Source organism: Pteropus alecto, unplaced genomic scaffold, assembly GCF_000325575.1.
Source record: "Pteropus alecto unplaced genomic scaffold, ASM32557v1 scaffold113, whole genome shotgun sequence".
NCBI classification, from domain to species: Eukaryota; Metazoa; Chordata; class Mammalia; order Chiroptera; family Pteropodidae; genus Pteropus; species Pteropus alecto.
The window spans coordinates 5,277,510-5,296,248 of record NW_006433949.1 but is presented as its reverse complement, the minus strand read 5'-3'; the positions used below and the strand labels follow the sequence as shown (position 1 = coordinate 5,296,248).

The window sequence follows — 18,739 nt, the reverse complement described above, 5'->3', positions numbered from 1 at the left end:
AGGAGCTTAATACAGTGTCCTCATTGTCCTGACATTGCAACTGGTCAGGAGCTTGCCAGACTGATGGAAATTTTTTCAACTCTCTGCCACCCTGGGGAGACATGATATCAGGGCTCAGGGATAATATATGTAGAAGTAGCCTCTGCTTTTTTCATCTGACACAATCTGAATTCCTGACTCTGAAAACCAGGCTCTTTAGATCAATGTCATTTTTAAAGACTAGACAGATTGTGTCATGGGGGGCAGCCTGGAGTCTTGCAGTGAGCCCTGGACTCAGAGCCAGGGGTCCTCAGGGAGGCCTTGAGCAAGTCATTCGGCCTTGCCTCAGTTTCCTCGTCTATAAAACAAAGAGGAGGGACTGGGATGATCTCAGAAGAGCTTTCCATGTCCAGAGTTTTGTGTGTATCTTCCTTGGGCTGGGATTTTATCCTGTGCTTCTAAAGTTTCCACTAATTAAAATTCAATTAACAACCTCAGCCAGGAAATCCAGAGTGAAAGTCTGACCCCTCTGATTAATTGATAGTGGCAGAAAAGTAAAATGGGGGTGGGGGGATGTGACAAGCAGTTTCAGCATCTCGCTTGCCCTTCATTGAACTGACTCTCTCTGAATCGACTTAAATCCCCAAATGCTCCTTCTCTATTTTTGGTACCTCACTCAGGAGCAGTGTTAAGCAGCTGCTGTGTTCCACCTCACCAGGGACTGCAGTGGTTCCTTATACTTTCTCAGAAGCAGGGGTCCCAAACCTGTGGCCCATGGAGAAACGTGTTTAACAGCCCAGGATTGTTTTGTACATGAAAACCGAGGCTATTGGTCGTTCTTGAGAATGATAAGCCCTAGGTTCCCATTCTCACATGGCAGAAATGAGCTAGAGCTGTGCAGTGGTTCTTCCCTTTAGCTGTGCAGGAGTATTCTTGTCTGCCACAGACCTCACCGCTCCATATTGCCTTACTCAGCCTGATTTTTTTTTTTTTCATTTCTCAATTTGCCGGGCTCTTACGAACATGGCCTTGGCACTGACAAGCTTGGTACATACAGAAGAATATCATTTTCTGTGTGAGTTGATCAGAGCCTCTCTTTCAAAGTGCTAATTTTACAGGTGGAGAAACTGAGGTCAGGAAAGATGAAAGGACCTGTCCAGTGCCACACAGTGAACTGAATCACAATGGCTGAGCTAGGTCTCCTGACTCCTAATTTCGGGTCCCTCCACCCTCAGAGTAGATCGTGTTGCAGCCTAGAGTTTGACCCACAGATCGGCCCAGGGAATTAGTTTTGTGAGTTCAAGTGCAGCGATTCACTCTCTCCTCCTCCGATTTTAGTCGTGCATATTCCTGAAGGACATTTTTTAAAGGTCTGTGACTCCTGCTGCTTTTCGTGCGCATCTCTGGAGACAGATGCACGTGATATCTCCATAGCAACTTTCTGTTATAAAAACAAATGCTCTTATGTCTCAGAGCTATGGGCACCCTGATGAAAGAGCAAGAAAATGGCGAAACTCTTCGTGAGGGGCAATTATAATCCTGATACCATGGAGAACATGCATTTGAAGGCTCAGCGTTTAGTAAAGTGCTTAATAAACAGACCCAGGATTAACTCTTGGCTCTCATTGCCCAGCTGTGTGACCTCATGCAAGTCACTTAACCTCTCTGAGCCTCAACATCCTCCTTTCACATCTGGAGATAATAATCGTGCCCCAGAAGATTATTAGGACAGCCTAGCGACCTTAGCACAACCGGGCCCATTGCAATTATGGCAAAAAGTGGCTTCTGTAAATTCTATAACCACGACAATACTTAGCATTTTAATGTTTTTAAGGTGAGTTTGCATATTGTCTCTTGGGGTTCTTTACCAATGTCGTGAAGTAGGCGGTGGGTATGGGAAGGTTTAGCGAATGCTCTAGTTGTGTGCTTTCTCGGTCATCCTTACATACCTAAAAATCGCCTCTTGCCATTATGATTATTGTGGTGCTTGTTTGTTGCGTAGATGAATTTAGGAGATTTGGGGTTAAGAATAGTTTGGGGTGAAAAGGATAGACTTCTTGATGTTCTCTTAATAAACACATGTTCTAATGTGTAGAAAACCCTGTCTGTTGAATCACTTCTTATTTTCTGTGAGGAGTTGGCGGGTGGGGGTGGGGGGGGCGAGAAAAATGACTGTTATTGATTCAAAATATAGAGTGAGGTGAGTGTATTTCCTTCCCGTGATATCCCATTAAGCTGCTCCTCAACGCCCCCCTCTCCATGAAGTGATGTCTAGCCAAATGTCATTTTTCCTATAATCCCCCGATAACCATTTTCATTAAAATTGATGAAAAGCATCCAACAGCATGGGATTCTGACTTCCCTTCATTCAGAGAACCAACTAGAAAAGAAAAAAGTCCATCGGAGGAAAGACTGGCAAAAATGCCTGTGGCCAGGCGGTGTCGTCACGCGCTGTCTGTTACCTTTGGCCCTGTGACGAATTGTTCCCACCTCTGTCCCATGGACTTGTCCTTATTGATTTTTTTTATCGTGCTCTTGCTTCCACCTGGGTCCCTGGGTGAGAAACAGCTTAATGAGTTTTCCGTTTTCAGAGTCTTGGTTTATTACAAGTTCTTTTAAGAAAATGCAATATATAGACGATGGAGGCGGTTGGTCTCTTCATAATTCCCCTCCCCCTCCTGGACTTATGAAGACGTGGGAGGGGCAGTTCTCCATAGCAGGGTCTTTTGAGTGAAAATGGAGATTAGGAGAGACCACCGCTAATAGCATGTTTGTTTCTGAATCTCTGCCTGCTCTGGTGCCTGAGGGTCTCACCATCAGGAGTACTTCTCCCATCCAAGTACTAACCAGGCCCAGACCCTGCTTAGCTTCCGAGATCAGACGAGATCGGGCGCATTCAGGGTGGTATGGCCATAAACAGGAGCACTTCTAAGTAACAGAGAGAATTACTGGGTGGAGTTTGGGGGACCTTGTGGGGTGGATTGCACAATGAAAACCACTGGCTTGGAGTTTATTGAGCAAAACTTCTATAGGAAGTTGTATGCAAGGTGCTTCTGTGCATTCTCGCTGAATCATATCAACAAAACCTCTTGATATAGTCATTATCATCCGTTTTTACAGATGAGAAAAAAAAACAACTATGAATCGAATGACCCTCACTTGCATGGGTCCCTCCAGGGCCCTGTACCTAACTTTGTATTGTAATTTTGTATTCTATTTCTTAAAGCACCCCCATCCCCAGTTAAATAAGCTTCAGATCCCACAAAACCTGGATCCTGCCCTTGTGGGCTGAGAACTTTCTGTGTATGAGATGGAAGCCCCAGCAGTTTCTGTTGGTGACATGGTCCATAATCCCTTGGGACCGGATGGATGAGCCAATTCAGAATTTTGGCATCTTGGAAAGGAAATATGCTTCAATGGGGTCTGAGGCAGCATCTTGTAATCAAATACTTTAATTTTGCTGCAATGATATATAAGGAGATTCACACGAGGAGGGATAAATAAAGAACATAAATAGTTTCAAATCAAGTTTTACCACCAAGTCTGTTTGGTTTATGTCAGATACTGCTGCCAAATGAATGATGAAAAAACAGTTTTCAGAGCCCTTTGGATTTTGGATTTGTGGCTCTGGGGTGGTGGATCTCGTGATATACAAGCAGGAAGACTCAGTGTGTGCTCTCTCAACTACCTCTACCTGTCTATTGATTGATTGATCTGTTGATCTCTTTCCTTCCTTGCATGCATCCATCCCATCCACCTTTCCATCTGTCCATCTGTCCGTCCATCCATCCAGTCTCTTTTTTTTTAATCCCCTTTTCTCTGCAGAAAGGTCTTTTTAGATGGCTGGCATCCTTTAAATCAGTTGGCTGTCTGTCACTTAGCGTAGACTAGGGACTTGGGCGAAAGAGATGGCCAGACCAGTTTGATGGCGAGGGGGAGGCACTGACAGAGGTCTGAAGTTATCAGGGGCTACTGAGTGCCAGTGATAGGAGAGATGCCCAGATACAGGAGGCAAAATGTGGTCGAGATCAACTTCATTTAAAACTGGCTTCTTGTGACATTGGGGGTCTGAGTAGCAGAATCAAAGGCCTTAACCTGCCCACACGGGGAGGGTGTATGCACTCTTTGGTGACAGAACGTATTGAGCACCTACCAGCTCACAGCCACAATGCAAGAAATGCACCCAGATGCCCAGATGGAAGGCAGGCTGGGGAGGGCGGGGTGAGAATGTGCCTCTAAGCTTTTTGTAAGACTTTCTGTTTGATTACACAATAAAAAGCCCTCTGAATAATTAACGGTGAAGCTCATTTAACGTTGGTTCTGTCTGCCTCTCCCCCGAGTAATCAAATTAGGGAATATTTAAAATCCAGCCAGAGGAAGGAGCAGCAATACTTCAGTCCTATAAACAATATTTAAATTAGCGGCACTTTTGAAGTCTGATTTATGGCTACCCAACTGGAAGCTTTAGCGTTTCTGCTTTAGAGTGTTTCTTTTAAGACCACAGGGCTTTTTGCTTTTTCCCTTTGCTACCATTGCCCCTGCTGTGCCTCCAGCCTTCTTATTGAAGTTCAAAAGCAACCCCCTTCCTCTTTTAAAATTAAATCTGGTCCCAGCCAGGCTTTCAAAATCTTAAACATTCAGGTCAGATCTGGAAGATGGAGGTCTTCTGTTAATACCGACTTCCAAGATGACCTGAAATCTCTTGCAACTTGGGGTAGCCGGCTAAATGAGCGAAAAATGCAGCAAGCTTCCCAGAGATCTTAAAAGGCCCTACACCCTTGCTCTTGCAAAGCCGTTGATAAAGAAAGGGCCTGGTTAGACGGAATCAGTCTCTCTGATGTTTCATTTTCAGTAGCAAATAAACCAAAAGGGAAGATCAATAGGCAGTGGGAAATAAATAAACCATGGAGCTTTGCCGTCCACAGCGGGCTGACTCCACACCTTGCGGAGAAGGGCAAAGCAAGTTGGGGCTCCTTCCCATGGCTCGGGGGGATGGTCATCAGTGCCATTCACCGGAGAGTCCCAGGCCTCTGGGCTCCTTGAAGTCAGGCGTAGCACCGTGACTTGCTTCATTCAAAAATGCATGTGCGAAAGTGACATGTGGCCCTTAGCATGCCAGTCCCCGAGGCAGCTTTCCTTTTCTGCTGCACGGAGGGTGGAAGCTGGTGTGGAGATGGAGCTCCTACCAGCCTGGGCCCTTGGGCGTCTCTTAACGAGCAGAGCTCCACGTTGATGACACGTAGGGTGAGCAAGAAATGAACTTGTGTTGCATTAAGCTGCCGACAGTTTGAGGTTGTTCATTATGGCAGCTTAACCTAGTTTACCCAATCGATGCCCCTGATTTACTGTCTGTGACCTCAGGCACGTCTCGCTGAGCATCAGAACCAGGAAAGGGGTGTAGCTTGGTTGGTTAAGATTGGGTTCAAGAATCTGGCAGACTTGCCGTTTGCGTTCTCTGTCTGCCCTGCTGCTTCCTAGCTGTGCGTGGTTGTGTTATTTATAGCCTCTCTGAGCCTCAGTGTTCCCCATCTGTAAAATGGGTGACTGGTATTAGCTATGTCAGAGGGGTGCTGTGAAGATGAAATGGGGCTTATTAAGAACTTGGTGGGACGCTTTGTACAGAGGACTGAAAACAATTAAACAGAGATTTTCCAACAGAGATTTCAGTGTGGCTTGGCGGAGGGCGGGGAACAAGACACTTAGCGGATCCGTGAGGGAGAAGTGGCTGTGATTTCTGGACCATAATTTCTACCTGCCGAAGCCTTCTGGAGGATCCCATTTCCCAGAAATCAAGCGAAGAGGGCATAGAGCACGGTCACATCACTTTTAAGTCTACCCACCAAGCACATTTTGTTCCTATCAGTCACTTGAAGATGTCTTTCCACAGTGGCAATCAGAGTAATTTTTCTCAAATACTTCACTCTTTCTGATCCCGTAGTTGGGGTAAAACACCTGCTTTTCAGGGTGGAAAACATATTACTTCAGTTTAGAAGGCAGTCCTGTGTCCATGACTGAGATGGAGAACGGAGGTAACTGTTGATTTTTGCACCGGGGAGAGGACAGAGATCAGAGCTCTGGGGACCGCTCACCCAGGTCGCCCTATCCTGTCTCCTGAGTGACAGGTGCATGCTGATCAACCCGTCACATCCCCCCCTACTCCTACAGAGATGTCCACTCGAGTACAGGAGTGGAGGAATGCACTTAAACTCATGCTGAGAGGAAGGCAGGCGAAATCAGAGATTTCATTCAAATGTCACCTTCTCTGAGCGAGTCTTTCCCTGAAGACCCAATTTAAAAATGGCCCCCTCACACACACACTCTGTCGGTATCACATCACCCTGTCGATTTTTTTAATGACACTTAATGCTATTTCAGAGTATCTTGATTATTACATGTTTATCATCTCCACTCCCCCCATATTCATAATTAAAAAAAAAATCAATCTCAAATAGTGCCGAACTAGAGTTGGCTCATACTGGCTCCCAAAAACGGAACTTGCGCATCTCTTGTCAACTGCAAGTTCGACGACATCATGTTGGTGAGCCTGGAATCAGCCATAGCAGGACTGGTTCCACCATGGACATTGGTGTGGCTACAAATCATGGCTTTTCACTCCTTGGAGAACTAAACTGGTTATTAAACATTTGCCAGCATGCACTGACGCCAAACTAAAATCACCATCAAGAGCAGATGGTTCGCTAGAAAAAGCAAACCCGACAAATACTCTGACATTCTGTGGGAATCGTTCCTGGGCTGCGTGTTTCTACCAGGTCTGGCTGAGGTTCTGGTTCAGGTTCTGCCTTGACAAGTCATCGTAGAACCTCCACTATTCTCAATGTGACCTCTATGTCTTTTTTTTTTTTTTTTTTGCTGCAGGTGTTTTGGTCACATTATGGGCACATTTCTAAAACCAACCAAAGGAAATAAAGATGGTTCTTTTTATCTTCTCAGTCCAAATTCCACGTGATGTTCTTGCCTCGGTTTGGGAGAACAGGTGCTGAAATGTCAGGCAGAAACGTTGCTGCTGGTAGCTTGCTCAGGGAGATGAAATGCTATTAGAAGTCCACTTGTTAAGGGACCTTTTTCTTAGCATCTAAGCAATCAACTGTGAAAAAAATTAGATGTTGCTTTGACCTGGAAATTCCATTTCTCAGGATCTATCCAACAGAAATCTTTTCAACTGGGTGCAAAATGTATGCACAAGGATGCTCTGGGCAGTCCTATTTGAAATGTAAAACTTGAGAACCATCAATCGAGAAAGGGTTATCTTATCTAAATGATGGTTCACCCATACCGTAGAATACAAGTGTTCTATTAAAGGAATGTGGAAATTGTTTTAAACATCTAAAATCTTTGTTTATACCATCAGGGAAAGATGTACATAAGATGTCGTAAAAAGGGAGGAAGGCATGTAGGGAACAATACATGGAATATGATCCGATTTCTGTAAAAAATTTTGTGTATCTGTATATGTTTATAAGGGGAAGGCGTTAGAAAGATCTGAAGGAGGCAGGACACACCTCAGACCTTCAAAAGGAGTGTCCTCTAGGGAAGCATACTTCATACGCTTCTGAAGTTTTTTGAAAAAATTTTAATAGGAGTAAATGATATTCATTTATTTCTTGAGCAGTTTCGTTTGAAAGAAAACATTGTGAGAAATGTTTTAAGGCTGTGGGTTTCAAACAAATTCTGTGAGCCACAAAGATGTTTTGGCAATAACTAGGGTGGCTTGGTTGGCGGGTGGGGGTCCCAGGTCTCCCAGAACCCTCCAGCCTTCTATTTCATATAGAAGCTCCATTTCAAAAAATTTGTTTTAAACTATTAGGATTTCTTTTTTTTTTTTAAAAAAATAAATAAATAAAAGGATTTCTGTTGCTTAAAAAATAAAGGTTATAAACCTATTTCAAAAAATTTGTTTTAAACTATTAGGATTTCCTTTTTTTTTTTTTTTTAAAAAGGATTTCTGTTGCTTAAAAAATAAAGATTATAAACCATTGCATCAAAAACAAAAACAAAACCCCCCACAAAACAACAGTTTTAAATTTATCCCGAGCAAAAACATGAAATCAATTGGAGTTACAAAACAAAACAAAAAACCAAAAAAAAAACAACAAGTTTTAAATTTATCCCAAGCAAAAACATGAAATCAATTGGAGTTGCTGGTCTATCAATAGATGCATGGTTTATATTTCTGGTTGCATTTGAGGTTAGTTTATCAGGGCTCCGTTGCAAGGGATGAATGGGGTGTGGGGTAGAGTGGACATGTGGGAGATGGGTGGTAAATATCCTCAGGGGGAAGGTGTTAATTAAAATTCAGGATTTTGTAGGAGAAAAAAACTGAATTCACCTGTGAGGCAGGGCTGTGAGAAGGAACTGGTAGCAGCTTATTGGGCTGGGAGTGAGGAGTTCCAATTTATGAGGGAACTGTTTTATTTAACTCGGCTTGGGATTTTCACAGAGCAAATCTAATTCCTTAAGTCAGGGTCCTTGACCTTTTTTGTTCCATTCTTGCAGACAGCAGACGACATGAGTCTTTTTAAAGAACCAACACCTTTACGTGCCTGCCTGTCCCTTGTTCTGCCTTTTGTGTGCAAAGCATTTCCTGCAACGGTGGCCTCAAGGCTTTTGCCGGAGCCCTCTCCAGTGGTGGGGACACACCTACCACTTTTCTTAGCCTAGACAATGGATTCTGTAGCTTCTGCCTGAGCGAACCCAGCTGCTTCAGGGACCAGAACACTGAGTGCCCCCTTGGGTTAAACTGGAGTAACAGCTCTGTGTGTGTGTGTGTGTGTGCGTATACATACATATATACATAATTCATATGTATATATGTAAAATTTGGATATTTTATATATATATAATCCAAAAACTCTTAAGAGAAAGAAAAATAAGGACAAAGAGAAAGGGAGGGAAGAGGAGGAAAAAGAAGAGGAGCAAATAAAAAATAGCGTTGGGGAGACACGGCCCAAGAAGAGAGGCAGAGAGAAATCTAGCTGTGCATCCAGTGGCGTGCCGGCCAATTCCTGCGGTGTAAATACTCCCACCATAGCTGATTGATTTCATGCTTCTGATGCGACGTCACCAAATACAGAGTTGGGAAGAGACACAGTTGGCTCTCACAACTGAGGGCTCCAGCTCGCCCCTGTTTGGAGCCCACAGAGCACGCAGAAAAACCCCTAAAGCAACCTACCCACCAAAAACAGCACACAGAGGGGAAGAACAAACAGGCGTTTCCTTCCCTACTGCCAAGTCTATCGCTAGTTACGGCAGGTGGCAAGGCAGGTGGCAGGTCTAAGGGCTGAGACTTACTTTGGATTCCAGCAGGTGATCAAGGGCTTCATGGTGTGGTGGGTGTGGTCGATAGTCAGGGCCTCCAGAAGCCAGTGGAGGGCACAGAGCTGGCGGAAGAGGGGTTCCCTGCAAAGACAGAGAGAGGGAGCACAGTGGGATCCTGTCAGAATAATGTTTCGTCACAGTTATGGCAACAGACACAGGGCTTGTGCTGGCTCCCAGTTAGAGAGCGGCTGCCATGTTCCAGGCCTGTGTGTTTCCCCTGCCTCAGCTCATTGAACCTTTGAGGGGGGCCTGTGAGGTGCTCACTGGCTCCATTTTACAGATGAGGAGTCTGAGGCTCAGAAGAGTTAAGGAACTTGTGCTCAGAGGAGTTAAGGCACTGGGTTAGTAAGTGGCAGAGCCATGGTTTGATATTAAGCGACCCTATCCTAGTTACTGGGTATCTGTGCCAGTAGGAGAGGTGATAGGGGCATCCCACAGCTGGAGGTCTTGACTCAGGCAAACGAGAGGATTGAAGAAAATTAATATCCTACAGGTTTGCAGTCGTTCATCTGGTAAAAGTACAATAAATACACTAAAAGGGTCGAAGTCTGGAAACACAGGGAAACTGGTGTATTTATTATACTTTTCCCCCACCTCCGGTTAGCAATCGGACCCATTGCTTTTAAATTTTCAAATCCTTTGCCCACAAATGTAGCTGGATGTTGAAGAAAAACACACTGAACTTATTATTTGAAAATGTAACTAAAACATAGTTTAACACTATGTCCAACCTCCGTTTTCTGATTTTGGAGTCTTCTTGTATTACAACGAGCCAAACATTGACTGGGGCACTTTACACACATTACTTAATTCTCTCAACAGCCTGCTGGGGTAGGAAGGATTATCCACATTTTAGAGAAGAGGAAGCCAAGGCTCAGAAAGGTGTGAAGTCACTTTGCTCCAGGTCACACAGCTCGTTGGTGACAGAGATGGGGTATGAATATCTCATTTAATGTTCCCCACACCCTATAAGGAGAGGACTGTGATTATGTCCCCTTTAAAGTCAGGAGACTTGCGGCTCGGAGAGGTAAAGGGAGTTAGTTGCCTGAGGTCACGCTCGGGTTTGACCCTGAGGGTATAATGAGAATTTGAATCGGTTCTGGGTAACCCCAGAGACTTGTGCTTTCGTGGACTTGAGCTCTGATTGTTTGAGGTAGTGACGCAGCTAACGCAGTGGGCACCCTGAGGGTGGGTTCAGGAGAGGGTTAACCTGCTGTATTTTTGCTGGAAATAAGGTGGAATCCTCACCCATGTGCCCCTCCCTCCCCTAACCGATGCCTCCTCTACCCTAATGGGCGTGATGCCTCCATTATGGACCCGTGTAATTGCTCTTCTCTGAAACTGAGTCCTGCCGTGGTAGATCCTCCCCAGGGCTCCTAGGCCTGATGCCCAGAGGGGCAGGAAGGAATCCATCCCTCTGCTTCCAGGAAGGCGCCACCTCTGAAGGTGGAGCCCAAGCTCTGGGCTCAAGTATGGAGCTCACCCAGAGTTACCCTGGAAATCCCTTGAGAGGCTTCCGTTTCACTGGGCTTGAAGAGGAACTGCCCCCAAGCGCCCCACGCCCCATCCCCAGGTGCTGGAGTGGCTGCATCCAATAGATCTTAGGAAAACCAGAGTCAGCAGCTCACCTTTTTCTTCTCTGGAGTCCCCTCCTTCCTCTTTTCCTTCCTTCCACAGATTATTTACTGTCCCCTCCCTTCTAATGTCAAAGACCTGTAAGCCCACAGTCCTCCCAGTTTTTGTCTCTCTCTTCCCCCTTAACACCACCTTGGTTCCTACAGGTAACCGCATTTCAACAGCTCTGGACGCTGGACCATGTCCAGGATTTCGCCAAGAGCATCAGCTGGTGGTGCCATGTGCCTGGTCCTGTGCCTGTCACTGCCTATCACCCTCACCATGACCCCAGAAAGTTGTGAAAGGCCTGGGGAGATGCCCCCTCTTCTGTTCATAACTAACAGCCCCTGCAGCTGGGCTGCCAAGGGTGTACACAGCTTGTTTAGAAAACCCCCATGTGCAGAACTCTGGGTGAGCACCCAGTGGTCAGCACCCTGTGGTCAGCACACCGGAATAGCCCACTTTGTTGAAACTGCCATACCAACCAGAACAGAGTAGGTGTAAACATCCTGGAGAAGAAAACAATGTTTTTCTCCTGTACTAAGAGAAATAAAAAAATGCACACGAAGGCATTTCAGGCACCCCATGCTGACTGCCCAGGGCAAACCTGGACACATTGCAGGCACTGCCCTCGTCAAAGCCTGTGAGGGACAAGTCAGCCATCTCAGAGGGAAGGAGTGGCTGTTTCTCATTCCTAGAGACCATCCCCCTGTCCCTTTTAAAGATAAAGGTCAAGTCTCCCTTGACATGATTGAATTGATCTCCCCAAAATCAATTCAGAATTTTCAGCTGGTTTTGGGATGGATTGCTTCGGGATTGAAGAGACTGACCAATTGTGATCCACACTGGCTGATGTGAGGTCTGAGAATTTGAGAGTTGACCAGGCAGGCCCTGCCCTGCTGCCTTTTGGCAGACTGATTAGAAAATGCCCTGATGCTCCACCCCTCCCTGCATCCGCACGCTTTGCAGTGTGACTTTGCGTCTCCCACATCAGGAGGTGGAGTCTTTCCCCCCATCCCTTGTATCTGGGCTGGACTGATGTCTTGCTTCAGCCAGTAGGTGGCGGTGGAAGCGTCATTTGTCCATTCCGAGCTTATGCCTCAAGAGACTGGGCTCTTATTCTTGGAAACTTCATGACCGCCATGCAAACAAGTTCGGGCTAGGATGATGAGAGACACATGGCTCAGTCATTCTTGTTACCTTAGCCAACAACCAGCCAACCAACAGCCTGTGAATGAGGCTGTCCTAGATGGGTCAACACCCATCAGCCAGGTGCACACACATACGCACACTCGGTCTGGATCAGTTGAGCTGGCTTGGACCTGCAGAACCACCCAACCGACCTGCAGACTTGCGAGCGATAACAAATAGTTGCTGTTTTAAGCCACCCCCTTTTGAGGTGGTCTTCAGTTCGGCAGTAGGTTACTGATATGGTCATCAAATTCAGCAGAGCCTTTTAACAGCCAAGGAGAAGAAAGGGAAGCCTTCAGTCTACGGCAGGAGTCGGCAAATTACAGCCGGTAGACCTACTGCCTGTGTTTGCGAATGAAACGTTTTTGGAACTTGGCCACATCCATTCATCGTAGCTTTCATGCTGCAGCGGCAAACTTAAGTAGTTGCAAGAGAGACTATCTGGTCTGCAATGGCTAAAATATTTGCTTTTTCTCTTTAAGTCTTTAAGAAAAATGTTACTGATCCCTGGTCTGGGGCATAACAGATAATAATAATAATAATAATAGTAGTAGTAGTAGTAGTAGTAGTAGTAGTAATAGTGGTGGTGGCGGCAGTGGTCGTCATTCTAACAAACCTGATACAAAGATCTGACTCAGGCGTCAGGAGATCAGGATTCCTGTTGTGAGAACTTTGGCAGGTTCTGCCCCGTCTCTGGGCTTCAGTTTTCCCATCTGGCATTGAAGGAAGATGAGCAAGAAACTCTCAAGTCACTTCCACAGTTGATTTAAGCCTCAGTTTGCTCAGATCAAATGAATTGAGGGTGGGGCCCATGAATATACATTTTTCCCAGGCTTTCCACTGCTCCATCTGTAGGGACCTAATCAATATTTGACAAGTGAGTGGACAGAGAAGTCTAGAATGTATTGTACCATGTTCGCTGCCCTAAAGCAGTAGTTCTCAGTGAAAGTGAAGGTACGGGGGTATGATTTTGCCCCTAGGGGACATTTGTCAATATCTGGAAACATTTTTGGTTGTCACAGCTTGGGGGTGGGGTGCTACTGGCATCTAGTGAGTAGAGGCCATACTTGCTGTCAAACACCCAACAATACACAGGACAGTCCTTCATAACGGAGAATTTCTTGTCCCAAAATGTCAGTCATGCAGAGATTGAGAAACCCTGCCCTAAAGTCAAAAAAGCTTCTACCTCTGTGTCTGAAATCTTCCCATTGAGAAGTGCTAACAAAGAGCAGAAAAGAAAAAGTTGGGCTTGAAATTCTTCGGCATAGACACAAGGGGAACAAGACGTCAAGGTTTTAGAAAGCCAGAGTGTTCTTCGTTAGCCCGTGACACCGTGCAACGATGAGTTCGTGCCTCGGGTCAGAAGACAGCAAGGCGTCTCTGGGAAATAGCTCCTCGAGTCTTGGGGAGAACGTGTCCCCAGAGCCCTGGCTGAGATGTTGTCGCGCACGCTTGGCGAGGGCTGTAGACAGGTTTTATCAGGCTTTGCAAACTATGTGACATGAGAGGGTCTGCCTTGGTAAAGAATGGAACGACTCAGTCCCAGCTGATTTACCTCATCGCTCTAAATCACTGTGTCTGCTTCCTGTTATTTTTATATGCCGAATAATGTTATTGGCTCCAGGCTCGATGCCCCTTTCAAGAGGACAAAGGAACAGCTCAACAGTTCTTGATGTGCTAGCTGGTTGAGTGACTTCGCCTCGGCTTTGCTTGATAAGCCAGCAAGGCAAACGAGCCAGGCGTGAGACTCTACTTACACGTGAGCCTCAGGTAGCGAGGGCGAAATGATGCAGCTGTGGATGGGGGTGAATGGGCGAAATATGACTCCAGCCCTCATCTTCTTAATCTTCTCCTCATTGTATGTGCTGAAGGAAAAACAGAAAAAGAGAAACAGTGAACAATGAGCTGCAGTTTCAAATGCCTTCTCTCGCCAGGGGTTATTTGGCAAATACAATTGGGCACCAACAATGTGCCAGGCAGTTATTATGGCTCGAGAGATGAGGGTTCTAGATGCAGACAGGAAACAGAGCATATAAAAACCCCCGCTCATGGAGTGCTGCATAGTCTAGTGGAGGAGCAAAGAGAATAAACAGGATAAATAGGTAAATTGTATATTTTCTTAAAGGGCCAGACAAATATTTATGGCTTTGCAGGACAAAGCAGACATCGATGGTATATAAATAATAGTTAATGGCAGATTTTAGTCTCAAAATCAGCCTGGGAGCTGGATTTGGCCAGCATGGCCTTCCCCTCACCCCATAGTACATAGTGATAAATACTTTGGGGAAAAAAAGCAGAGTAGGGGGTTCAGAAGGGCTGGGAGTGCTGGGAGTTGCAATTTTAAGTAGAGTGAATGGGAATGTATCCCCGAGAAGGTGACGTTTGCTAAATATCTGCAGAGTGTAAAGGAGAGAGCCATTCCGGTGTCTGGTGGCACAGGATTCTGGACGCAGGGAACGACATGTGCCAGTACCCTGAGGTGGTGATGCAGGATGGGGTAAATCCCTCCTTGTGGGGACCCAAGCCCTCCGCCGAGAGGGAGGGTTCTTGGCTGAGCACAGGAAAGAATTCAAGTGCGCGCCAGAGTTAGAGACAAAAGAAAATTGGCTGGAGAATGACTAACGCTCCACAGACAGAGCGCGGTCTCCTCTCAGAGACAGGGAGGGCGAGTGACCCCGAGCGTTTGAGGGATGCGGTTTATAGATATGATTCTTCGTTTCCCCGAATTCCGTTTACAGACTCTATTTTCCTGTTTTCCTTGGACGGTATGAGTATGCCGCGCGCGAGCTGTGTTCGTAATCTCAGCCTTCGTTCTGTAGGTTGTTCCTCCCGTCTGGCTGTCTCGAATGAATGGCTGGGTGTATTTGGTGTAGGGTAGGACTTAATGACGCCATCTTCCTGTTTTCCTTTCATTGGTAGGAGTGGTTTGTTAGTAATCCCAGCAGGACTCTTTCTTCGTTCTGTGTGTTTCCGTAGGGTTGATCAGCCCATCCTAGGCTCTGAACACAACCTGGGTTAATAATAATACTTAGTTCTCATGCCTCTTCTCTGTATCAGTGGGACTTGTTATAGAGACAGCAAGGTGGCTAGTGTGGCTGCAGCGGAGGGAGCAACAGAGAGAGGCAGGACCAGAGGGTGGAGAGAGGACCGGGGTCTTGGGTCTTGCGGACCATTGCGAAGACTTTGGCCTTTTGTTTAAAGGAGAGCAGAGGATTTTGAGTCGACAAGATCCAACTTGCATCTGAAAAGGATCTCTTTGGCTGCTGTTTTGAGAATGGCTTACAAGGAGGGCAGAGAAGGTGAAGTGGGGGCACACCTTAGGAATTTACTTTCGTCCTGGGAATTCGAGGACAATCCGGGGGGGTCACAGAGTTAACTGAAAAATAGGACCAGAATCTAGGTCTTTGATTTCCATTTCTGTGGGCTCTTTATATTCAAGCCCTAGAGCTGAGGGGGCCACAAGCAAATACCTTGGCATCTCCAGTCTTACCAGCCCAACCCTTTCCCTCGGTGGTTTCGAATGTGTAGAAATTAACCCAGCTTTTACACTCCTTAATCTCTGGTTTTATGTCTTCTCTCAACCACAATAAGACAAATTCTACCCGTTGTTTTTTTTTCACCTTTTTAGCTGAATTTGCAGCTGAAAAACGAGGTCATTGAGCACAGTAGGAAAGACGGCTTGCAGGCAGAAATCTTTTGGGACAGGCTTAATTTTCTTTTTTGCCTGCATAGTTTGTCAGACTTAAAACTTTTGTCTGAAAGAACTTATCTTATGGTCTTAGATCCAGAGGAGAAAAAAAAAATAATCCCTTTTGCTTTTATAATGTGCAAGATCAAATACCTTGTTAAAAAAAAGTATTTAAAAATGAACACTTGTATTTTTGATACTTCTGTGATTGGAATTATACTTAGAGAAACATAGCTCTTAGATGTGAGATGCTTTCCAGCCTGCTTAGAAAATAAGATTTTTTTAGCCATAAATCTGAGGATTTTAGGTAATTGAGGCCCAGGGGGATCAAATTCTCTTTATCGCATAGTAATAGCTAATAATCACTGAGCACTTACGTGCCAGGCTCTGTGCTAAGTGTTAACTTCATTTAATTCTCATAACCAACTTGGGAGTTTGGTACCATTCATGTGAGTGAAGAAAAAAAGAGGTTCAGAGAGGTATAGCAACTTGTCTCAAGTTGTACGGTTGTGTGTGGGGGGGGAAGTCAGGACTTGACCCCATTTCTGTGCTCTTAATCATGACTCCGTACTGGTACAGACAATCTATCAATGCTTTTTTGTAACCCCTGCCTCCCCACCTGCATTTGATGGCTACGTTGCAGTAATGGCCTCCAGTTATATTTTAATAACCAGCCTTGTACAGCTCATAGAATTCACCAGGTAAGACGTAAGTAGACCAACGTCTACAAGAGGAGCAATCTTATGCATATTTAAACTTATTAAACTTTAAGTAAGCCGTGTCTCGCCCACCGAAACATGGATGGATTGGAGAGGGGAGAATTGTGTTTTGTGACCATGGATTAAAAACCCCATCCAAGGAAGGGGAATGTTACAACCAAACTATTTAAGCAGTCACAGGAGGATCTTTGACAGACACCACCCCTTTCCTGGGTGCCTATTCATTTGCCCATTAAGGTGAGCACAGCTCCTGCCAAATTTAAAAAAAAAAAAGAGCCCTGAGTTTATTCTTTCTCTTTATTCCAGGCTGCCAGTCGATTAGTATCGTAGGAGTAGCAGACTCTATGAGAATTTGCACTGAGCTCTTGGGACCCTCTTGGAGAGGGTAAGAACCCCCCCTGCTCATTGATACTGTCTCTGTATCACATGCCTTTTTGAGGTCTCATGTGGACACTTCAGTGGTGGCCCCTTGAGTGTCTGGATGGAGGGGGCTCAAGGCATGATTTACCCGCTTTTCTTTTTCCCACTCTGAAAATAATGTTTCTGACTGTTGGCAGAAGACAACAACACCACACCCTCCTTTTTCAGCCCTGGCCTTCCTAACCGGAAATGTTGGCTGCAGGAATTTCCGGTGGGCTCATATGGATAGGTCTAACCACGTCTCTGTTTTGTTACCCAGTGAGCTCTCATTCAGCATTAAAGATCTTGCTCAAAAGCCACACCTCTGGGGATTCTTTCCAGATTCCTTTTTCACCCCCTAAACTTGAGGGGATGGGCATTGTGAAATAATAGAAGAAATACATATTGGTCTCTGCTTCTGATTTCTGGCGTAGAGCTTCTAAAACGCTTATAATTTCCTAAGTAATAATATCACTAGGAGCATCCTTTATTCTACTATTTGGTCTTAGACCCTGGTTCCTGACACACAGTCCCTAAATCTCTTTGAATTTCCTGAGTGATAGGAGTGTCTTTTGTTCTAATGAAGCAACTCTTGATGGGCTTCTGGTTGGCTTTCGGATGGGGGCTTGTCACCACAAAGACCGAACCATGATCAGAAGCTTGAGACTTCCAGAGTTAATGCTAGATCATGCATAGGTGATGAAGCCTCCATAAAAATCCCGAAAGTCTGCGCTTTGGAGAGCCTCTGGGTTGTTGACCACATATCCATACAATGGGAGGGTGGCACTTCTGAACTCCATGGGGACAGAAGCTCCTACAGCTGGGACCCTTACAGAGCTCGTCCTGTGTACCTCTTTATCTAGCCGTTCATCTGTATCTTTTATTATATAATAAACTGATAAATATAAATTAGTATGCCCCTGAGTTCTGTGAACCATTCTAGAAAACTATCAAACACGAGGAAGGGGATTATGGGAACCCCGATTTGTAGCTGGTCGGCCAGAAGTACAGGTGACAACATGGGACTTGTGATTGATGCCTGATGTGGGGGCAGTCTTCTGGGGCTGAGCCCTTAACCTGTGGGATCTGACACTGTCTCCAGGTTGAAAGTGTCAGAACTGAACTGGATGGCAGGACACCCAACTGGGATCGTAGGGAATTTCTTGGTGTGTGTGTGTGGGGGGGAAATACCACATATGTGGTGTCAGAAGCGTTCGTGGTATGAGAGGAAAGGAAGACAGGAGTGGTCTTCTTTAACTGTTTTGCAGGGTTTTAAGGGTGCAGTTCGATGGCATTTGAATCGCTGGTTATGCAACCATTACCTCAGTCTAGTTTGAGCATCTCTAAGCCTCCTTCCTAATCTCTAGAATGGGGCTAATGACAGCACTTACAGGAATGTTTTGAAATTTAGACAAAAAGATGTGCATAAAGCATATAGTAGACACTCGTTAAAATTATTGTGCTTATTATTATTATAATTGCTATTGTTTCGTAATGGATCAGTCTAATGATGGTCCTCTCTCAACCAGAGGACAGACCTTTCCAGAAAAAGGGGAGGGCTATTTTATTCAAGAAACCAACAAACGCTTTTGGTCCCCCTGCCTTGGGCAGACACTGAGCTGGGATCTGGGGCTTCCGGTGAAGGTCTAGAATGTTGATACGGAGTGAAGAGAACTTACATACAACATGGGAACCCAGAGTCCACATGGGTTCTGGAGGTGGTTGGGCTGAAATCTTGGAGATCAGGAGAGGGTGGCATTGAAGCTGGGCTGATAATGATGAGGAGAACTGTTGTTGGAAGAGGGTGTAAGGA

The 18,739-nt window shown here is 45.5% G+C and overlaps 1 protein-coding gene across 1 annotated transcript in view; it reads right to left on the bottom strand.

The window, feature by feature from the left end:
* CCDC60 (coiled-coil domain containing 60) overlaps positions 1 to 18,739 on the bottom strand; it is a 131,546-nt gene that overhangs the window by 21,737 nt on the left and 91,070 nt on the right. The window contains exons 4-6 of the mRNA XM_006908707.1: positions 13,878 to 13,985; positions 9,289 to 9,396; positions 2,442 to 2,532 (exon numbers count right to left, since the gene is read on the bottom strand). Coding sequence (XP_006908769.1) covers positions 2,442 to 2,532; positions 9,289 to 9,396; positions 13,878 to 13,985 — 307 coding nt within the window. The remainder of the gene's footprint in view (positions 1 to 2,441; positions 2,533 to 9,288; positions 9,397 to 13,877; positions 13,986 to 18,739) is intronic.